This window comes from Acomys russatus, chromosome 11 (genome assembly GCF_903995435.1).
Source record: "Acomys russatus chromosome 11, mAcoRus1.1, whole genome shotgun sequence".
Lineage (NCBI taxonomy): Eukaryota > Metazoa > Chordata > Mammalia > Rodentia > Muridae > Acomys > Acomys russatus.
This window is the reverse complement of record NC_067147.1, coordinates 47,940,841-47,964,581: the sequence shown is the minus strand read 5'-3', so window position 1 is coordinate 47,964,581 and position 23,741 is coordinate 47,940,841. Positions and strand designations below refer to the sequence as shown.

The window sequence follows — 23,741 nt, the reverse complement described above, 5'->3', positions numbered from 1 at the left end:
AGAATGAAGTTGGCTTTCTGTTTTCTTTTGTTTCCACACTAGATGGTCAAAGGAAGGAGGATGGGCTGTGAGGTGGCCAAGGCTTGCAGTGAGCCGGCTGCAAGCTAATCACATGGACGTTCACATTTACCTGTGATCGGTGTTAAGTTTTTCTTGGGAATCTGGGGTTGCTAGACATCCTCTAAACTTGCAGTTCTTTGGGAATTTTGCCTATCTTTCTTCCCCAACACCAAATTTTTCTTATTTATCTGGCAATTTCTGATCACACTCATTTCACATTTCTCCCCACCTCCCACCCACCTCCTCCACCAAAGGAAAGAGACAAATATACCAAGTCCAATTTGTGTCGCCCATCTACTTATTGGAGCATGGTCAAACTCCCAGTGGCCAGCCCCTTATAGATAACTGAGTCCTTCCTCACCTGACCAAGAACTTTGAAATCGAAGAAAAGTCACTGTCCCTTACAAGGTCACCACAGTACCCAGTCGACACTCAGCAGAGCGGAATGGCTGTTGAGTGAACATGTGTGGATTCTCCAGGTGGAGCGGAGCCAGCTCTGTTCTCTTGGGTTCATTGCATTAAGCTTTGTCTTGTTTACGGTTAGTGTCCGGGGCCTGGGAAAGCCTTCGAGGGGTTTTGCTAATGCTTGTTATTCTGAGTTGCTATTCCCGTGCAGCCCAGGCTGGCCTCAAGGAACCAGGCATGAGGCCGAGAGCGACCTTGAACTTCAGATGCTACTTTCTCTTCAAAATTCTGGGAGTGTTACGCTTGCTGGGACATCAAACCCCAGGTCTCCCTGCGTGTTAGGCAAGCAGTCTGCTAACTGAGCCGCACTCCTGGCCCCAGGGTTTGAACTGGTCGTGACTTCCCTCCTAACGCCCAGGGGCAGGCCTGTCAAATTTTTAAAACTTGTACAAGCTTAACTGTCCCTACCTGGAAAAGGGGTGTAGTTTTCTAGCAGTATATAGGCAAATATAGGAGACTTTGGCGGGCGGGCGGGGCGGATTATTGCTCAGAATGTACCTTATCTTTTTAAATGTTGTTAAAACTTTAGCCCTTAGAGCCAATAGCATGGATAGGTTGACTTTTAAACGTGGTTTAAAATCTATGCGAATACATCACTAAGTTTTCACCCCAAGCAAACAAGTTAAATATTGAGGAGATAGAAAAATGGTTTCAGACATAAAACAAACCAAATAAAATCTGGAATTACTAGGAGACAATGAAGCAGGGTAACTCCCGATCACGGACTGTGTCTGCTGGCTGGGGCTGCTGAAAATGAGTGCCATCCAGAAGGAGGCCATTTCTGAACTCAGAGCAGTGTTCACCTGACAGCAAGGCAGCATCACGATGGCACTGTCATGACCAGTGATCACCTGACAGCAGGAGAGCATCACGTTGGCACTGTAGTGACCAGAGTTCATTCACCTGACAGCAGGACAGCATTATGTTGGTACTGTAGTGACCACTGGGTTGCTTTTACTTGGGTCTATTACATTGAAGTCCAGTTCGATGCTATTGACTCGGATACTGGAACCACGTCTAAGAGGCTCAGGAGGGAAATCTAGGAACCTCAGAAACGTAGAATGGGTAAGCAGTGGGGTGTCAGATGAAAGCTAAAGCGACTGGAGTAAATGCTCCAGGTCGGAATCATCTGGGAGACGGAGTGATTCCATTGAGTCTTCACAAGCAAAGCCGAGAAGACAGGGAGGGTCCGGGAGGAGTGCAGGTGGGGACTTCAGCCACGAATCTGCTGGGAATAGCAAAGGAGAGCGCAGGGGGTGCAGGTGTAGTCTCCTGCTATTGACAACCTACTGTGAAGCAGACATCGCCGCCGTCAGAATCATTTCGTGGGAGAAAAATGAGTTGGGATCAGCTATTCAGGGCTGTGGCCTGGATCTTTCTTAACAAGTTCCTATGGTAGATTTTAGAATGTGTAGGAAAGTGATCAAAGCAAGAGGTAGTGATGGCAGGAAATTGCCAGAAACCTAGTTCTCTCAGGGTTCCACAGTGATTCGGAGACTGTACGTACGCCTGCAAAACTGGTGGCTCTTCAGTTAAGACTACTTCCTGCTCTTGCAGAGACCTGAGTTTGGTTTCTAGCACTTATATTGGGCAGCTCAAAACCACCTTTAACTCCAAATCTAAAAGTACTGACTTCCTCATGTCTCCTCATAAAAATAAAAATCATTTAAAAAAATTCAGAGATCTTGGGCTGAGCCACATATGGGGGGAGGGAAGCAGGCTTAGGCTCATGGAAAGTGGCCATCCTGTACTTGGAATGCTGGATCTTATGCCAGGTAGCTTATTGGTACAAGATTATGTAGTTTATAAGGTAGTACTATTATAATCTATGGGACTCAATTCATTTGAGGTTGAAGAAGATAAAAGGAACATGCCTGTCCTGCAGTAAAAGCAGACAGAGGGTAAGGAGCAGGGCCCGTGCAGACAGAGCCAAGCAAGTTCACAATAGCCTGAAGTCAGGAGAAGAAAACACATGGTTTTGAAGTTGGTGTGTAACCCCCATCAGTGCAGATCTCATTCTGCTCCAGGGTGGCTATCCCCACCGTCTCCTCCCGGCACAGGAGTGGGGCTGCCTGTAGCTTCCGTGTTAGTTTTCTAATCCCTTCCTGATCAAGACATAAAATAGTGGGCTGAACCTTGTGTTACTAAAAGAATGAAAATGGAACCAGAAACCCAAGAGGGTTGGTGGGTTTCTGGGGCCTGATGGGGGTCTGGCACTCCTCAGGAAGCCAGGATAGTGATAAGTGTAGCTCCCGTGTTTGCAATGTTGATTCCCACAAGCTCTGGTGGTCTTCAGATGGGAGCTCTCTGTCCACTGTATGCTCATCTACTCAACAAATTCTTCCTTCATAAGGAAGGGGAAAGCGAAGCCCAGTTCAGCTTTCCTGTTATGAGCTGGTGTCACCTCCTCTGTGTTTCTGTTTTGGAAGTTGTGCCTGGCCCAGCTTAGGCATTTAGTGAATCCTTAAGAAGGACACTAAAAAAAGACTAGGATTTTGTGTTCTGTTCTAGGTCTGTAGACTAGCGTATATATGTGAGCTTAGGAATTAATGTAAATTTAGAATTCCATTTCATTTGGAGAACTGATTTCTACGGGTAGGAGAAAGGTTAAAAGTCGAAGAATTTCTACTCCACGGAAGCATGCAAGGTTTTTAATACAGAGGTTTAAATTGTTGACTCAGAGGTGCCTTCTCATGGTAGCCTTTAATTTGTTTCTCTTTCTCTAGCCCCTTTTCTCTTGTACATCTAATGGTAATGGAAAAGAAGTAACAGTTTGCTCAAACTTTTGTTATTATATTGACTAGTACCCATGTTTTAAATATAACTGCCGACTACTAATAGCGGCATACCTGTTACAGAGTAACTACTGACTTTCTGATTGGATCTGAGGCCACTCAACAGGAAGGAATTCCATACCTGGTAGTTCTAGCCAAAGCCCATGGCTCTGGAGGTTACAACCTGCTGGTATTTTGTTGCTAAGTCCTCATGTTGTCAAATTGTCTTCCTAATATTTATGTTATACCTGTATCCCAGGGCTGCTCCCAACTATTGTCCGAGAAGCTCTTTCTTTTTCAGTAGGCAGCAGTTAGCAGAGAGTTACGTTACTGGTCACAGCACTAAAGATATGAGAGTCAGTGCTCAGCACTATAACAGAACAGCTCTATCCATCCCTCCACCGCCACTACCTTGCCTCAGGGAAACATCACGGAAGAGGGGGTGGAAACAATGTAAGAGCCAGAGGATGCGGAGGCGAAAAGCTGCCTTTTGGAAGCAACATGGCTGCTGCACTCGTGAGCTTACAGCAGCCGTGATTGCCTTCTCTAGATAAAGCCAGCCCCAAATGCCAGCGCAGCTGCAGCAGAGGATTTCTCGGCCCCACCCTTAATGAGGAGCTAGGTAGTGGCAGTTGAGAGTTACTGGGAAGAGAGAATCATTCTCTGTTGACTGTTGGCACTAGTAGGGTGCCCCAGCTCCAGCGAATGGCCCCATGTACCACGCAGACATGGCAACTACCAGCTGGACTTAGTTGGTTATCAAAAAAAGAAAGAAAGAAAAAGAAAAGAAAGAGAAGAAAAACTCCTGAAGTTGGGAGGACGCATGTTGGGAAGACATGGGGGGACGCTTGAGGGAGAGAAATGGGGAGCCATAGTTCCTTGTATAAATGTATGTAATTCTCAAAAAGATTTAAGAATAACGTGTCTGATTTATAAAGGAGCAGAAGTGACAGTAAAAAAAAATCAATACAATTGTGGTAGTTATATTTAAAATATAGTTGTTGAAATATTTGAAATTAAAGACAACTGTGAGCTGTACAGATCTATATAAGCAATGCCAGACCAGAACTGTGCCCTTGAGAGAGTTCAGATCTGCTTTCCCACTCTCTTCAGTCAGTTCTATTGCATAGGCTGAATCAGCCTTCTTAGCCTGTTTGGCAGGTAGATCTACTCAGGAAAACGTAGTAACCCACGCATGCCATCTCTAAGCACGACTATAGGCAGGTCTGCAAGCTTCCCAGAGGGAGCTGTCAGCCTCCACCATATGAAACTGGCTGACTCACTAGTTACTCCCATCTCCCCGGAATAGATTTGGAGTTAGCACGTAAAACAATGTCTATATATTTAATATACTGTGGGTATCCATTGGCAGGAACACACCAGTCAGTGCCTGTAGAGGTTATAGTCATGGGGAACCTAAGAAACTATTAGAGGTTTTTAAACACCGTTGAATCCACACGTATTTTTCAAAGGTTTTATACAAATTGAAACATAGTCATCAAAAGAACATCTGAAAGTGCCAGGATGTTTCTAGTAATACGCAGGAGCACGTAACGAAAATGCATTGCAGTGTGTTGGGGGTGTGGAAAGAGAGAGAGACTAAGCTGTATGGGGGATTCTGTTCTGTGGTGACATGAACTCACATGAAATGTTTAAAGTTGGAAAAAAATCAATCCTTGCAAAGAACCATCTACTGTGACCTAAAGGATATACTTATTTCTATATTAAAAATTGTGTTTATTGACTAACTTTGTGTGGGTAGGGAGATGCAGTGCACTTGTGCCATGGTGTGTGTTTGGGAGTCTGGAGTCTGTTCTCTCCTTTTACTGTGAGGGTCCTAGACCTCAGGTCCTCAGCCTTGGTGGCAAGCATCTTTATCCTCAGAGCCATCTTGATGGCCTTGGGTAATATGATTCTTACCTATGTAAAAGCATAGACTTCACCTCCAAAATGTTTGTGCTTTTGTGGTGAAAAGAGTCAAGCACAAATAGGGAATGCCCCCCTGCAGCGGGCCACTCCACACACCTCCAACACGTCCTGAAGAGAAGGACAGGGCCAGGTAAGCGGTGCAGCAGGAAGCGGTGAGCTACAGCTTAGCTCTACCCCAGTGCTGCTTGCAGAGGGACAGGCTGTAGGAATGAGCAAATGGGCGTCGATAATGACAGATGTTGGGAGACAGGAGGAAGATGTGGACTTGAGGGAGACCATCACAGGGGACTCCGTGGCAAAGGGGGTCCTCAGTGGAAGTGTGGTCACCTGCACACTCGTGCCTGCACACACCTGCCGTAGATGCCTGCAGCTCCATTACAGGGAAGCTGGAAACCCAAGAAGTTAGCAGAGCTTTGTGAAGGACAGAGCAACCCAATGCATGGGCTCCTGGAGCATCACCAGGTGCCACCGCCAACTGCAGGACCCCTCTGTGAAGCCAAGTCACTGATCTTTTCAGATACCATCACCGAGACGTCTCCTTTAGAAAAGTAGCATTCTTTCTGGCTATGACTTACACACATTCATAGGTGGTTCCCAGACACTCTGAGACCATCAGTATAGTACAATTTTCCAAGCATTCTTCGAGTGGAGAACAAAGGGAAAGATTGGGGAATTCTTCATAGGAAGAAGTCCATAGGCGACCCCTGCTCAGGCTATATTACTCTCGCTTTCCCTTATTTCAGAAACTGTACTAAAGACAAAGAGAAATGTCTTTGGATGTTTGAAAGCGTTCCAAGTGCAGTTCCTGGTAGCCAATGGCACGGGGCTTCACCATCTGTCTTTATTCTGTTCAAACCTAGTTCCTGAGTGGTGCCAACCTCATCATCAGATTTTAAAAAAAGATTTATTTATTTATTATGTATACAGTGTTCTGCCTGCACACAACACCTGCAGGCCAGAAGAGGGCACTAGATCTCATTATAGATGGTTGTGAGCCACCAAGTGGTTGCTGGGAATTGAACTCAGGACCTTTGGAAGAGTAGTTAGTACTCTTAACTTTTGAGCCATCTCTCCAGCCCTCATCAGATATTCTTGTTCAGTTTCATCGGGGGACTCTGTGTTCAGAGGATAAGTATGTTCATAAACTATTTAAAGCAACAGCATAGCAAATACCAGGCAGCAAAGTTGAGAAAGTGCGTGGTAAAAGGCCCCTTGCCACGTTGTGCCACCAAGAAAGCTGTGCTGCCATGGGGATCCAGGCAGCAGTGTACCTGGAAAAAAAATCAAAAGCTCTGAATTCAATTCATTTTCTTTTAAATTATGAGTTTGTAATTGGAGTGAATGGTACTGTCTGAATTCTCAGGTATGGCTATTTTAGTCACACTATAGATATTTATGATAGAAAATACACAGGAGACTGGAGCTTAATGTAAGCCATACCTATGATTCTGACACTTAGAAATAATCAGTATTAATATGGTTGTTTTCTTCTCAATATTCATATGTCTTTTAAAAAGAAGCAACACTGTACATCCTTATTAATGTTTCCAAGTTACTTTGGGTATTTTATACTAGTATGTAACTTCATGAAGAACATAAGAGAGGCTTTGCCCTCTCTCTTACAATTATAATTATTTAAAGCATATTTTTTTCTTGCTTTTTATCAAGACAGTGATTAAGGTTGAATTTTATTCACTTACATAATTAAACTATTTATTCATATTCTCCACCCATTTTCCTATGGGCTTGGTAATGCTTTTTGTCTTGACTTATCAAAGTTGTGAACAGAAAAAAATGACTAGCTTTCTTTTTAGACATAAGAGGGATGGCTTCTTGTTCATTTTCTGGGGCTGTGTGGAGTGTTTTTTTTTTTGTTTTTGTTTTTTTTTTTTATTCACAGGAAAAGGGAATTTTTAAAGAGAGAACTCTCACAGTTCCCCCTATTTATGACATTTAAACAGAGCATTACTTTTGAAGAAGTGCTGAGTCTTGATTTAGAAATGTTTGTGCTTCAAGGACTCTTCAGAATCGCCCTCTGTCCAAGGCACACAGCTCCGGAGGCTAAGGAGTTAAGGCCCGATTTCCCCCTGGCAGAGTGGGTGACCACAGGGCACTGAGAAAGATGCAGGCCTAGGAGGAAGGATGTGAGAACTGTTTCCAGAATGTGAGTCTTTGTGGAAAAAAAACAAAATGAAACAGCTACTTAACCAGTTTGTAGAAAGTGGGATGATGCATTTTTCAAATAATAGTTTTCCCGAAACCCGAAAGCCCATGTACCTGATTATAGGCATTTTAAAATTTCACCCATGTTTTCAAGTTTCTGAGATCACGAGGAAGCTTGAAACAGACTTTAATGTACAGCCAGGGGGAACCCTGTTCCGAGCTACGCTTTACAGGAACAACAGGAATTTTCTTCACCACACAGCACAGAAGTGACATCAAGGTCAAGGCCAGTGCCTGGCTGAGTTGTGCTTAGCGCTGAATTCCTAGTCTCCTCTTGTCGTCCTTGATTGTGACTTGAGTTTCTGCAGAGCATATCACTCCTTCCAGTAGACCAGATAGAAAGAGGCCGTGTGTGTGTGTGTGTGTGTGTGTGTGTCTGAGGTGTCACATGTTCGTTCACAGGGCTCCCTGGACTGTGTGTGTGTGTGTATGTGTGTGTGTGTATGTGTGTGTGTGTGTGTGTCCCCTTGTTCCATAATGGCAGCCAGCAGTTGTGTGTCAGATGTTTCGTGAACAGCCCCAGCTGTTGTCAAAAGGCACATTCTTCCTTGCCTGTGGATTCCAGCGCTTTGGGTTCAGACCACAGGCAGGACCCCTGGTGCCTGCCATGTGCAGGATGACCCGTATTCCTTGGAGAGAGTGAGGATTTGTCATTTCTGGCTCTTAGATCTGCTGCATAAGTTGCTGTTATGTCAGCAGTTTCTGGGGGAGGCTTTTTCCTGGCTTATGCTCGTGTCCCCACTCCACTATGTCTTCATTCATTTAGGAGGACCTCTGAGGTCAGACTGGGATTCCATTGCCTTCCAGAGGGACAGTATTCAGTTCGGCTGTCTTTGCCATACCCCTCCTGGGTCCCAGGTCATTGCAACCCTTTTAAAAACATCGTGTGTTCATGGCTTAGGCACTGTCCTCCCTCACAAGAGCAGCCTGTTCATGTACGTGAATGTCCCCTGTGCAGCGACCTCATGGTGACCCCTGTTCAGACTCCCCATTCTGATGTTTCCAGATTTCCTCTTGGCACTTGGTTCCCTTGCCTCCTCCTTCCCAGAATCCTCTTCCTTATCTCTGTCATGTAGGAAGCTGATGCCAAAAAGCTCAGTCCAGCTGTGTTCCTAACTGCCTTCTCCTCTCGTGGCTTTGCAGCTGTGCCCTTGTTGAACACCTGTCTCCCACCTGCAGAGCACCTCTGAGGTGACATGCAAGGTTAGTTCGTGTCGTCTTGAATAGAATGGTTCGTGCAATAAAAGGCCCCTTCACGTGGTTCTGTTCTCACACTCCGTGGAGACATCTGTTGCTGATCCTGCCTCCTGGAGCGCCCTGATTCTGCTCCGTGTTTTGTTTCTGTTTTGCTGTTCTTCCCAAGGAATTATTTCTAGGTTTGCCTGAGTCTCTGTAACTCTGCTTTGGATTAGACAGCTTTGGTAAATCGCTCGGGATTCCTGGTGGTGAAGGAGCATGTGTGATCTCCGGTCACTTGTCCTTCTCATCCGCCCTTCCCCATGAAGATGTGAGGCCAGAGGAGAAGATGGTGATGGCTTGGCATCTTTGTATTTCCAATTCTTAGTCGTCTTGTTGAGAAGTCGGTGTTTTGTCCACAAAAGGCCTCCCTCCCTCCCCAGCTGCCTCTGCATCACCCTAGGCTCATGGCTCCTTCTGTCCAATTGAAGAAGGACCTATGGGCTCCACCTTGGTACATGGTACCCTCTCCTCTTCTATAGCTAAAACCTTCTCAAAGTTTAGGTGACAGGGACACCTGTTTCTAAGCAGAGCTGAACAATTGAGTTGAAAAATAAGTCTCAAGGCCAGTCCCGCGCTTTCTCTCTTGACTTCCTTGTGTCACCCGCGTGTCACAACTGTGCTTTCTCTGCTGAGTTTGAGCATCATTCTTTCAAATGCAGCCTGGATAGGAGTTTGCCATGTGACCTTGTGGTGTTCGGTGGAGTGTGAATAGCAGCGGCAGCATTATTCCCATGAAAACTACGGTTTTGAATTTAAAAGTATATCTGGTCTTCTCTAGTATTGGCTCTCCTGTCGTCTACCAAAGAGGTGATTTTTTTCTGTTTTACACCCAGGTAGGCAGGAAAGATCATGCCTTACCCTGACCATCATGCTAAGAGGGCATCTACTGTTTTTCTTCTTGATGCCAGGCGTGTCACTTGACATGCTTAGGCTGCCCACCAACAAGTGCACAATCTGGCCTTCCCATCTTCTTTACGATACACTCTTTCCCCTTTTATCCTAACAGAGTTTATTGGGCTTCCTGTTGGGAAAGAACATTTCCTTGACAAACTCTTAGAATCTAGACTGCGGGCTACAAAATAGTGAGGAGCACATTGGCTACTCTGCTCCTTTTCTTGTTTGTCTTGTTGTTGGTTTTTGTTGTTGTTGTTGTTGTTGGTTTTTTTTTTTTTGAGACAGGGTTTCTCTGTGTAGCCCTGGCTGTCCTGGACTCACTTTGTAGACCAGGCTGGCCTCGAACTCACAGAAATCCACCTGCCTCTGCCTTCCCGAGTGCTGGGATTACAGGCGTGCGCCACAGAGCCCAGTCTGCTTTATTCTTTAAGATTATCTGTAGTTGGGGCTAATCAGTCAGCTCAGATTTTCTGTCTTTTTTGAGAACACCGAGATATTGCTACATTTCACGGCCCATGTAAAGCTTTTGCTTAAAAAAAAAAAAAAACAAAGAAAGAAAAAAAAGCAAGTTTCCTTCCTGGTTGTTTGGCAGCTTGATGTAAGCTGGGGCTATCTGAGAGGAGGGGAGCTCAACTGAGAAAACACCTCTTTAAGAGCAGCCTATAATCAAAATCTTGTAGCACATCTTTTTGTTAGTGCTTGATGTGGGGTTGGGGGGGGAGGATTCCAGCTCACTGTGGGTGGAACCATCCCTGGGCTGGTGGTGCTGGGTTCTGTAAGAAAGCAGGCTGAGCAAGCCACAAGGAGCAAGCCAGTAAGCAGCACCCCTCTGTGGCCTCTGCATCAGCTCCTGTCTCAAGTTCCTGCTTCGACTTCCCTCAGGGATGGACTTAAACTATCAATTGAAATAAATAATTCAGTGCCATTGGTTATAGCATTTTTTTAAATCACAGCAAATAGAAACCCTGACTAAGGCACCAGTCTATCTGAGGAGGCCAGAGAGAAACTTACTTGGTCCACAGTAAATATGAGCAGCTGCTGGTCGCCCTCAAGCTGAATTCCCTTCTGGTGCTCATCAAAGTGGCCTTGCCAATCTACAGGAAAAGCGATCAGACCAACAGCCGGGTTAGTGATACCTCAGCTGTGACTTGGTTCAAGGGAAGTTCGAAGCCAGGTCCCGTCAGCATGTAGGATGTAACACGTGTGTTTTGTGCCTCACAGAGCACATTATTTGGGAAATACCAGTGGGGCAGGCTCTGCTTTTCTGTCTACTCGATACAGAATCACACATTAGTGAGTAAGGTTGAAGACAGGGCCAGGCTGTGGCCCAGGATGCCAGCTGTTGATCCGCGCCAGCTGCGGAGCCAAGCCACGGTCTCCAGGCTGCTCTCCCTCTCTCAGCTGTGGCAGAGGGCACTGTGTCAACACGTTAGCAGTGGGGTTCTTGGAAATGCCTTAGAGGTTGAATAAACTATGTATAACAGGAGAACCCAAAACTAACTAACTAACTAACTAACTAACTAACTAACTAAATAAATAAATAAAGGCATTGGGTTAGTTTAGGTTAGTTGAAGGACATTAGATGGTTCTGAGGTGAAAACCCTGTGTGGCTTCTGCACAGGACACTAGGTCAGTGCTCAGCAGCCGTGTCAGAGACCTCAAGTCACCCATAACTCCTGCTCCAGGCAGATGCAGCGTCCCCTCTATTCACATAACACACACATGCAATTGAATAGAGACCTTTAAAACATGGAAGTATTACTCCACACTGCAGCAAAGTAGATTTGCCAGGTAGCTTAGTGCTCTGACCCAGTTCCTTTCCTGTAACTGTCACCAAATTTGACAGCATCTTAATGGAGAAATGATTTGTTTCCAGACCCTGGTTATTTAAGTTTGAAGAGAACAGCATGGTGGTGGCAGGTGTGTGTGTATGTGTGTGCGTCTGTCTGTCTGTCTGTCTGTCTGTGTGTGTGTTTGTGTGTATGTCTGTCTGTGTGTGTGTCTGTGTTTGTGTGTGTGTCTGTGTATGTGTGTCTGCCTGTCTGTGTGTGTATCTGTGTATATGTGTCAGTGTGTGTGTGTCACTGTGTATGTCTGTCTATCTGTGTCTGTGTGTGTTGGGGGTGGGCAGCTGTTTGTATCACTATGGGTCAGAGGCAGAGAGAGCTTACAGAAAGGCTGAAGGGTAATATATTCCAGAGTTCCAACCCTGTGACCTATTAGTTCCACTCACCAAAGTGTTCACAAACTCCCAGACAGCCCCACCAGCTGGAAGCAAGCATAAAAACAACAACAACAACAACAACAACAACAACAACAACAACAACAGCAACTAATCAGGAGCCTGCGGGGGGGGGGGGGGCTTTCATATTCAAAGCATAGTGTCACAGTTTCTACATTCATTCCCCTTTTCCCTTTTTTCTTCTCTCCCTCCCTCCCTTCTTCCCTCCCTCTCTCCCCTCCTTATCTTCCCCCTCCCCTCCTCTTCTTCTCTTTCTTCCTTTCTCCACCTTCTCTCTACCTCTTTCTGCCACTCTCACCCCCTCTCTTTCCCTTCCCTTCCCTTCTTTCCTTCACTCCATCCTTCCGCCCCCCCCCCCCCCAGTCCTCCAGAGACTCTCAGTGACTTTTCCACAGAGCTGGTTAATAATTACCTTGGGATTGACTAGAGAATCCACATAATTTTCATCACCATATGAAAAAATCTGAGCTGGCTACAGAGTCGAGACCTTACAGGTGGGATGTTCTGTGTGCCGTGTTCTGGCTCCTCCTGGCTTTCTCTCCCAGGTCAGTCATCTCATCGATTGGGTATGCAAAAACCCAAATCTGGAAAAAAAAAAAAAAAAAAAAAAGATGCAAACACTTGTAGCCCTCAGTGCTTCAGGTTAAGGATATCTGCATCAGTTACTTCGCTGCTGCTGTGATGAAACACCACGAAGAAAAGCAACTCAAGGAAGAAGGGGTTGATTTGGTCTATGGTTCCAGTGGGGGAGCCCTCCATGGCAAGGAAGACATGGCAGCAGGCAGGAGCAGGAAGCCTGAGAGATCATCACATCTTCAGCCCTAAACATAAAGGGAAAGAGGGTGAACTTGGAAGAGGGGCGGGGCTCTGCACTATCAAAGCCCATCCCTGGGGACACACTTCCTCCCACAAGGCTCTGCCTCTAAGGGTTTCACAACTTTGCCAAATGGTGCCACTTGCTGAGGACCAAGTGTTCAAATAGATGATCCTGTGGGGGTTGTTGCCCATTGAAACCACCTTAATCCTCCATTAAAAATAAAAGCCATTATGCTACTTAGAAATCACATGACTACTGTTGATGGCAACGGATTTCACACTAGCCACTCCTGATGGCTCAGTCCCCACCCCCTATACCTGTTGGCTAGACAGTGACGGAGTTCAGAGGTATTCAGGAAGTTAAACCTGAGACCAATGTAAAAGGACATTTGGGCCAGGGGAAAAAAAAAAAAAAAAAAAAAAGAAAGCAAATCCCTCACACCAATCTCTTCTCCATGAGTTTAAGGCTTGTTGGATTCTTCAGTCCTTTCAGGCCAGGATGTATGAGTTAAAAGGATGACCATATTTGGGGTGTTGTGAGGGCAAGGAGCAGGCTCAGTCAGCCTATCTTGTGTCTAACAGAATAAAAGACTGAGTTTTGGGGGTAGTGTGGGGTGATACTTCTGTTCACCAGTGCTCAACCACAAAGACAGGTCAGCTATAATCTGTTGGGGGTAAGGCTAACATCCTCAACTAAATCATCAATAGCACATAACCGTCCACTGCGTGATGAATGCGCATGTCCGGGAGAGGCGTTTTTTGTGGGAAGGGATGCGGAGAAGAAAGCGGCAGTTCAGTATCCCCATCACACTGCCAGGGACGAGCTGTTTGCGAGGATGGAAACCGACCATAAGGCCATCTTCCCAAAGCCACGACATAGCTTCACATGGCTTCACGAAGCATCTCAACTCAAGTGTTTCCCGAAAACGGTGTTTCTTGAGATGCTCTCATAAGACCCATCATTGGTGTCTATGAACTTACAGATGGGAGTCAGAGAAGAACTATTCCTGTATAAAGTGTTGAGCTCCACAGAACAGGGCCCAGTTGTTTCTCCCGCCGGCCCCCTTCCCCTCCCCCACACCCCTCCCCCCCGACCCCTGCCTCCTGCCCCCTGCCCCGTGGTGGATATTTCTAGTCAGTGCTGGCTGGTACCCAGTCCCCTCTCTTCAGCGGGAGGTGACACCTCTGAAAGACAGGATGAGTGGGTCGGGATCTGGAAGCCAATACTCTCAAAGGGTTCTGATACTAGTTGAAGTCAGAATTATTTGGGGAATTTTCCCAGGGCAAATGGTTTTCTTGGAAATAAAGTGTGTCCCAGGCCTGTGGTTTCTCCCTTGTAGACATCTTCCACAACAGAGAGATCTCGGTCTCTTCAGTAGCACTGTGGGTGTAGATGACTTGCCTGGCTTTGCAACAACATCCACAGGGTTGCTCAAGTCATCCACACCCGTAGTGCCATCGAACAGACTGCCAGCTCTCTGCTGTAGGAAATATCTATAGAGGGGAAACCAGAGGCTCAGAACACTTCACTTCTGAGGTGACCAGACCAAGCTTGACAGCAGACAGGAACCTGAGGTGTGTGCCTGGAGAATAAAGAAGGCCATTCTTACAGAAAATGCTTCAAAATTGCCATGCCTACCCTGGGATTTCACTGTAAAGCAATTAAGTTTGAGGACCGGGGGTGAGGGGAAGGGGGAGCATTGCAGCTGGCTCCTCTGTCTGTCTTTCAATGCTTTCTGGCTGGTGTTTTGTCCATTTTGTGGTTATCAGCAGGGTCAATACCCTGACTTTCCATCAAGTGTGTTTCCAGAGTGGTTGGAATGCAGCATTTATCCCCCTGTGGTTTTACACAATCTTACACTGAAATCAATCGTCAGCAGGCACTGGCTCTCAGGCATTGCAAGGAACGAATGAGGTCCAGTTCAGGATAGAAGCAGGCAGCCTGCGCATGTCATCTATGTAAAGGTGAGAGAAGACGGGGTGTGCATGCCTCTAGCCATCTCAGCCCTGTGACACGATGTGGCAGCGTTTGATTTCCTCTGTTTCTATTAAGCTTGGCTGGTCAAAGGACCGCTTTCCAACAAAGGGCAGAGTGGGGGGGGGGGTGGGGTGCCGCTCAGTAAAGGTAGGGTTAGGGGTTAGGAGACATGGCACAGCTGTGTTGAATAGTAGTTCACTTTCCGACCACTAGATGGTGCTCGTTCACTTCCATATTTGCTGTTGGGGCGTATGGGTTTTGTTTTTCCCCTTTCTTTTGCTTATTGTTCTATTGTTGGAAGGAAGGTAGACAACCAAACGATCTTTAAACTGAGAGTCCCTGCTCCTCTATAGGTGCAGGTATTTGAGAAAATTAATGTGGTTATCCAGCCCGTAGAGTAGGGGTTTACAAGTTAACATTTGTGTGTAGGTACCTGTGTGTGTGTGTGTGTGTGTGTGTGTGTGTGTGTGTGTGTGTGTGTGAGTGCGTGCACATGAGAGCAAGTAAAGTGGATTTACATTCTGCAGAATCATTTTGTCACTTGTGTTAGAGCAATACATAGCGATTACAAGAAACATTAATCTGGTTCTCATTGTGGTTTTAAGAGTCCTCTGGATGAGCCAATGAAATGCCTGTACTGTTTGTGCACAGGCAGTGTGCATGTGTGTTGTGAGGAGCACCGGGTTCTCCAGGCCTGGCGGCTGTTGGGTTCTCGGTGTTGCAGCAGAAACAGGAAGCAAAGCTGAGGACAGCTTGAGATTGAATCTGAGTGCGGGCAGCATCTTAAGGGATGTTTGGTGGAAAACCCGCTGGCAGACACAGAGAACAGACCACGTTGGGCTTTGGCTGGAGTCATCGGGAAATGAGCAGTGAGAATAGCTGGAGCTCTCTCCTAGCTTGTGGGTCAGCGGGCATCCTGTGCACCAGGCTTTTTAGGCTCCCTAAGCTTAGGACAGATGAAAGATATTTTACGAAGCGTAGTTAGAAAGTTTCTGAGCAATCTTAAAATCTTTGCAAATGTCAGAGATTTAAAAGACAGGATAAGGAGCCACCCAGGCAGGAGTAGCAAGAGGGGTCAGTGCAGGGAGGGGCAAGTCTCCAGTAAAGGGGCTGAATAGGTGGGGTTCCGCTGCCTCTCCCCAGGAGCCAGGCACCTTATACTCTGTATTATATTCAGGGCGTTGTTAACTGTGACCTCATGTCCTGGTCAGAGGAGTGGGTCCTTTTATGAACATGTGTTTCTTCTTTCCTTCCTTCCCTGGCCTCTCCTCTGTATTGACAAGTTGCATCTCAAAAACCCTGATGTACTCAGCAAGGCATGGACTCTGCCCTGTGGGGTAGGCTGGCCATGGAGGGATCCCAATATGGGGAGATGTGTGTAGTTCAGGTATAATCTCTACCCAGGTCCTTAACCTGGAAAATTCCTGCTTTGGAATGGCAAAAGGCTTGTAACTGCGGAAGGTACCTAGATACTCACTGATCTCTCTCCTGAATTTGATAGAAAGGACGCGCCATGTCATTGATTGTGACCATGACATATTGGTGATCATAACCACATTATCCATTCTTTTTTTTTTTTTATCATCACTAATCACTTACCCCAGAATGGTCTTGATCTGCACCAGGCTGGCCAGTAAAGTATCAGAGCACTCAGATGGCTCAATTCTGGAAACCCAGTGAAGCAGAAGTGGAAACATGCCTTGGCCAACAGACAGGCGCCGAGCCCTGCATCTGCTGGAAGATTCCAGCTGTGTCTTACCCTCACTCCAGTCCACCTTAGTGAAGCTGGCAGGCCCCTCCCCTCACTGCAGCTGGCCCTCTGACCCTTTCATCTTTCATTCCATTTTCTGTCACACAATAATCAGTCATAATGTGTGAAATACCTTATTCAATGTCGTTTTACCTTTTTTTTTTTTTCACGTCGCTCAAGCTCTGTATGTGTTGGGCAGTTGACTTTACCAGCACATTCCCTCATCCTTGGTCCACTCCCTGGTCCAGGGGAGACAATTGGAAGTGCCTCTTGAATGTCTGAATACTTCCCAGTATTCAGTCAAATAAGCAAAGCATGGTGTCTATTAGTCACTCAAAATGAACTCTGCATAAATACGGGATATTCCTGAGTGGGCTTTGTTGTTCTACTAACATTGACCCACGAGGATATTTTCTATAGTAAATTGTCACAGTTGGAATTGGACAGAGTTGGAAGATATTGCATTATAGGACCAGGTCTGAGTCCTAGTTAAAAAACAAACAAACAAGCAAAAACAAAACAAAACAAAACAAAAACCAAAACAAAACAAAAAAACCAAACCCACTTTTCTAGGGCAAGTTAATAATGCCTCTTTCTGCATTGGTTTTCTCTATGTTTATTTGTAAAAAAAACCTTCAAAAAGCTATGGCTTGGATTAAACAGATCACTCCATTATCTTAAGAACAGGGCTAGGAATATAGCAGGCACTTAATTCATAAATCAAATTCATAAATACCTTCTTTTATTTCACAATGGCATGGTTCACTTATTTTGCAAAAATCAAAGTTAAATTGCTCATCCGATTTTCAGAAGAGGTGGGAAAAAACTATTGATAAATGCACAATTTGAGTACTTGCCTGTGTTTTTTATTACAGTGATCACACATACACAGTGCAGTAACTACAGGGTTTATTGTGGAATATTTCATATTGTGACAATCCTTCTCAAAGCAGGGAGTCTAGGATGGTGTGAAAGTTCTCACGAACGCCTTTCTTCCTGTTCACTCCAGATCCTCACATCAAGGTTTCTGGGAAGAAAGATGACGTGAAAGAAGCCAAAGAAATGATCATGTCTGTCTTAGACACAAAAGTAAGTGAGCGGGGAGGCCTCTCAGCCACCTGCTGGCACCCGAGAACCATGTGGAGGATGGAAAACCAGGGGAAAGAAGTAAGAAAGGTCTGGAAAGCTGCATGTGATTCTCCTTGGGGGCAGGCAGACAGAGGAAATGCTTAGTTGGAATGGTTTCTATCATGTCAGGTAACTAATATATGTGCATATATATGTATGTGTGTCTACATGTGCATATATATGTTTGCACATACAAATACATGTATACATATATGAAGATATATCTATACATACATATATATATATTAAAAAAGATACAAAAGATACATTGGCCCTAGTTAGTATAGGGGTAAGTAACAAAGATGAGGTCATAGGAGCCCTGCAGCCCCATGTGTGCATTTGTGTGTGCACATGTGTGTGCTCATGCATGGCCTGGAATTGGGTGGCCCGTCTGCTGCAAGCACATATAAAGAACAATAATGATAAAAACTAAACACATGTAAGCGTACAGGCGTTTGTGGTGGTGTCTCTTTAAACACACCCGAAGCCCTTGCTGTGTGCCCAGCATTTTCTATTGTACACATGCTAATTTGTTTCCCCTTCTAACTCATCACAGAGACGTTAAATAATTTGGCCAGTATCTCAAAGCTGGTAACTGGGGAGGTGGTTCCAATCCAGGCTATGGGTCTAGCTTTTACTGTACCCCACAGCCCTCACTACTTAGTATTTTATTGAAATATTTCTGATCTTGCCCTCCTGTCTTTTGTTTTTCTGGGTTTGTTTTTGTTTTTATTTTAAAGAAGTATTTACCTTGTAATTATTAAGCATCTTATTTTTTTTCCTCCCTTAAAAAGGGGAATACTTCTTATATTTCATGGGTTAAAGTGAAAGAAGTTAAGCTTAAAAACAAGAATAATTGGGGGCACAAGTCAAAAATTTATGATTTCAGAACGTTTTAAAATTACTGATACTTTAACATCTTGAGTTCTGCTGCTCAGGGATGTCATTAACAGTTTTGAACATTCAAGATGGCTTCACATCAGTCCTTGTAGCGTTACATTAAATTCCTCAGAATTAAATGTTTGGATGTCTGACCGTTGCCTGCCCGCCCCCGCCCAAAATGTCTTGGGTTCTTATGCTCTATTTTAATGTAACCCCAAACGAACCTCTGTTTTGGGGTTCACTTACTCAGGCCTTCGGCTGCCAGGGGCCAAACCTGCGTGACTCCTCTCATCCTCTGGAATACGGGCTGGGTGTGTAAGGTTGGGCAGGCAGCAGCATAGCCGCCCCTGTGTGCAGGAGCTCAGGCAGCATGTGTTGTCAGCGCTTGTGTGATTCAGTGGGGGCCTTATTTCCAGTTAGGATTCCTCCTCCTCATAGTCACTGTCCAACATGGCATCTTTACTTGTGTGACCACATTTTCATCTGTCTTTAGTTATTTGAGCCATTCCATGAGTAATGTTTTTAAAAGAAAAAAATAAAGCAAACCTGAATCATTTATTCATCATTGCAGCTGGCTGTATTTAAGAGGGAATTTCCCAAAAATGCATTGTGGTTAAAAAAAATTGTCACCACCACCTTATGACAAAACAAGATTTCTTCTTAATGAGGAAGCTAATAAGTTGAGACTATCCTGTTGAGAAATCTGTAGTTTCCCACGAAGCGTGTTTCTGTTAATGCTGATATGCCACAAGGGCCCAGTGTTTGGCACTGTTAATGCATTAGGGTACCACCCTGCTTCTGCACAGAGCAACCGCGTCACGCTGAAGATGGATGTCTCACACACGGAGCACTCGCACGTCATCGGCAAAGGCGGCAACAACATCAAAAAGGTGATGGAGGAGACGGGCTGCCACATCCACTTCCCAGACTCCAACAGGAACAACCAGGCTGAGAAGAGCAACCAGGTGACCCAGCTCTCCACACCCTTGAGCCTCAGTGTGCAAGTCCCTTCTAGAGACGAGGGCAACCACAACCGGAGTTAATCTGCAGACGGCATACATTGTGGGCGGTGCGCTCCCATCCCCTCAGGATGCTGCGGTAGTCTGCTGCTCCGAGAATGAGCTGCAGATCTGTGGTTCTCTGCTTGACCTCTAAATAGTAGAAGCCAAGGGATGGGGTAGTCTCAAAATAAAAGACCATCACGAAGAACCGAGAGAGTCTCTCAGGCTTGTCTTGTCCCAGAGACTTGTCCAGTGCGTGGGTTCTGTCCCCACAGGTGTAGAGGTGGTCCTTGAGGTCACCTTCTAAAAGACAGTGTACAAGCACCCTACTTCCTCACACTGGCCGGATTGTACCTGTGTTTGCTTAGACACACTCCTAGGGCTGTTGTGCTTTAGAAGTCATGGGTCCACATGCAAGTCCTCCCAGCCCCTGAGGGCTGCGTGCTGTGTTATTTAGAGAACACAGCTAATCCCATGGTAGGAGTCTGTCCACCCATAGGATGAACCAGAGATTGTTTTGTGGTGGGATATATACGTGGCCTTATATAGAAAGCCTTGGTTAAAGGCACAGGCATCATTTAGAATACCTGAAGGTCGCTGTGAGACCACTCAGAGAGCGAGTGTTCCTGGAACTTGCTTCTCTCTCCCAGCCTAAGACAAATGCTTTGGTTTATGGGTCGTGGTGAGGCCCAGAGATCTATGGTGAAAGCTGGAGAGCTGGTGTGGAGGCGGAAGGCCAATGGCTAAGAGGCTAATACATCTGTGCCATTGCTGTTTATGCCTACCTGACACACGGACACGAAGAGACGTTAAACAAAGGGGGGAAATGCTGTGGACAAAAGTAATTATAAAGAGGTTTGAGGGAGGATTATTGGTCATGGGTCCCCATGCTCCTGTGTTGAGCAGCCAGGCTGTGGCTGCTTAGAAAGGTCGATGGAAGCTTGAGTGGTAAAATAAGCCTTGCTCTCTTATTTTGCAGGTGTCTATAGCAGGACAGCCCGCAGGAGTAGAATCGGCCAGGTCGAGGATTCGGGTAACCGTGCTGTGCTTTGGGATGGTTCGCGCATGCGCACAACATTTACGTTCTCGAGGGGCTGCCTTAGCAGTAAGCAGGAGACAATGGGACAGGGTACCTCTGTGAGCCCTCCAACCCTGGTTATCTGGTCTCTGCTGGAGGCATTTTCGTCAGTATTTAGGCCACCACATTGTAGGTTTATTTATTAATGTGTCTCTATTGGGAACTCTGAAAACGGCATGGCTTTCACCTGACTCAATGATCAGATAGAGGCTTGGTAGGAGGTGTCACAGGCAAAAGGCTCCTTCTTTGGGAAACATTGCACTCCGCACGGAGGCTGGGGGGAGAGGGGGGGCCCCTCCCATGAAGGTAATTCGTGTCTCAAGGCCTGTCTTTAGGAAAGAACAAATGAGCTACGTGCCCCTTTGCAGACACCACGCTTCACCGCGGCTTTGGCTTCTCCTAGGAGCTGCTTCCTTTGGTGCTGATGTTTGAGTTACCGATTGCTGGCATTCTCCAACCAGTCCCGGATCCTAACGCCCCCTCCATCCAGCGCATCTCGCAAACGTACAGCGTTTCTGTGTCGTTTAAGCAGAGGTCCCGAATGTATGGCGCTACTGTCATAGTACGAGGGTCTCAGAGTAACACTAATGCTGTGAAGGTGGGTGACTTAAAATGACCTAAATGCCCGGGTCATGCAATGTTTTGGGTTTTTTTGTTTTGTTTTGTTTTTATTTTTGAGACAGTTTCTTTATGCTGGCCTTAAATTCACGGTTCTGCCTCAGGCTTTCAGCTGCAGGGATCTTAAATTAGATGCATGCCGTAGCACCTAGTGCATGTGTTCTGTCTAGGGATAGTAGACTAATTAGTTTCCTTCCGGGTTCATAGAGCACGTTACTGGTGTTCCCATGTACCTTGGACGTACAATGGAAACTTTGCCTGTATGGGGACAGTAATATTTGATGGGATTACTGCTCTCCCCCTTCCACACTCTGCTTATCTCCGCCAGGAAGGAACAGCTGTGCTATTGGAACACCTTGCAGGAAGCTTGGCGTCCGCCATCCCCGTGAGCACCCAGCTGGACATCGCAGCCCAGCATCACCTCTTCATGATGGGTCGGAACGGGAGCAACGTCAAACACATCATGCAGAGGACAGGGGCTCAGATCCACTTTCCTGACCCTAGTAACTCACAAAAGAAATCCACCGTCTACCTCCAGGGCACCATTGAGTCTGTCTGCCTGGCAAGGCAGTATCTCATGGTAAGGCTCCCGGAGTTGGATTTCTGAGGCTTTTCTTTAGTTCTAAGAACTACAGCATGTTTTCACACTGACTCTGCGGGCCCGCAGTTGAAGAGTGAGCAGTTCTGAAACCCAGCCACACAGGAAAAGTTCCTGGTAAAAGGATTATCAACTGGAGAATAAGGGTCATTGTGCCTCCACAGGTTTTCTTTGCAGAGGGAAGCAGTTTTCTTAATATTTTTCTTAACTTAGACTAAACACAGATGAGATTGCAAATGAGCATATTTTGTGGTGTGGAGGGGAGGAGACTGTGTCTGACATGGGAATCCGGTGTGCAGTTTGAACCTTAGACAGAAAACTAAAAATGCCATTTAAAGGTCACCGTCAAAGGCTGAGGGGATGGTTCAGCTGGCAAAGTGCTTTCCATGCAAGCATGAAGGCCCGAGCTTTGATTCCTAGCACTCATGTAAGAAGGCAAGAGAGGAGATGCGTGTTTGCAATCCCACAGTTGGCGAAGCAGAGACAAGTAGATTCTATGCATTGCTGGTCAGCCAGTGTAGGCTAATCTGTGAGCTGCAGGTTCATGAAGAGAAACTATCTCAAAATAATAATAATAATAATAATAATAATAATAATAATAATAATAATAGTTGGAGAGCAAACAATAGAGTAAGATGCATACCATTGACCTCTGCCCATCACACATTATATCCACACATACATTAAAAACTTGACCTTTGGCCATCTGAAACATTTGTATATTGAATAAATTTAGTAAGTGAAAGGCTGTTTCTCTCATGTATTTGAAAGCTATGAAAGGAAAACATCAGTTATATCATTCAAAAGCATTCTAATTTAAGATCTTTCTCTCTCTCCTTCCCATGTTTATTTGGAACCCTAGTTTGCGTGGGTTGGTGTGTAGTAACAGCAGACAGCCATATTGCTGGTCTGGCAGAGACATAGAGTAAAAGCAGATGGCACTTGGTTAGTTGGGGCTTTAGTGCCATTTGAGGCAGTGGCCATCAGGTGTGACCTTGGCTATTAACTTGCAGAATCCCGTTTATTTAAAAACTCAGAAAACCCAGATTTTTATTGTTGAGTTTGTTCCCCCCGACAGAGGAATCTTCTTAGAGTTTATCAGGGAAATAGGAGATTTAAAAATCCATTTTCTGTGAATATTGGGTTTTGTTAGCCATGTTTATTTTTCCTGTATTGTTGATGCTCTAACAGTGGGGCAGGCATATTTACATGTAAGAACTGCCACAACTATTCTCCACAGTGTCTTCTTTCCAAGGTCTTTAGATGCTACTTAATTTTAAGCTTAAAATGCATGGAAAAGTTCACAGATTTACAATCCTACTTCAACCACACCCGCCAAAAACATAGATGTATTTTGACAGGTACTATTGCACACTATTGAAAGAAGGGACAGAGTGATTAAAAGATTTTAACAATCTTTTTTTTTTTATTTTATTTTTTACTATCCATACATGAACAAAGTCATTTTTATTAATGAGTGAAAAGGTAGCTTTTCATTTTGATCACAATGCATTCAGCATGGTCTAATTAACGTGTGGAAAAAAAAAATCCAGCAACCAAGGGCTTGAGCTGAGCAGAGTTCTGTGGAAGAGGACGAGAGCTTAAGTGGTCGTAGACTGTGAGGGTCAGAAAGACATGAGCAGAGAAGAAAGCCAAAGCTAGCCTCTGTAGGGCCCCACCCTCAAAGTGTTGAAGGGTAGGGCAGTGGTTTACTGCTCATGCCAGGAAGGAGGTGGTTACAACTTAAGCTGCTTAGAAGGACCTCTGAGTGATGCACAGACTGTCTAAAGGGCATTGGGAGTTGGCCCTGGCCTGGACGAAGAGGCAGGTCCAGGGTGTGTAGCTCTGTGGTGGGACAGGTCAGGGTGGGCCAAAGTGGAAGCCGTTAAACAGCAGTTGAGTTATCATCCATGGTGCAATGACATGGCTCTCCATAAGTCACTGAGCAAGGGCACGTGATCTGAACCTCAGCGTGGTGAAGAGTCTATACTGTTGCTAATGTCACTGAAGCTATACAGCGAACGGTTTTTTTTTCCTCCAAAGTAAAAAAATAGACTTAAAATAAG

At 45.6% G+C, this 23,741-nt stretch overlaps 1 protein-coding gene across 1 annotated transcript in view; it reads left to right on the top strand.

Moving 5' to 3' along the window:
- Positions 1-23,741, top strand: part of Bicc1 (BicC family RNA binding protein 1) — a 220,032-nt gene that overhangs the window by 166,362 nt on the left and 29,929 nt on the right. Inside the window, exons 4-8 of the mRNA XM_051153203.1 lie at positions 17,380-17,459; positions 19,187-19,345; positions 20,361-20,414; positions 20,863-21,057; positions 21,406-21,657. Coding sequence (XP_051009160.1) covers positions 17,380-17,459; positions 19,187-19,345; positions 20,361-20,414; positions 20,863-21,057; positions 21,406-21,657 — 740 coding nt within the window. The remainder of the gene's footprint in view (positions 1-17,379; positions 17,460-19,186; positions 19,346-20,360; positions 20,415-20,862; positions 21,058-21,405; positions 21,658-23,741) is intronic.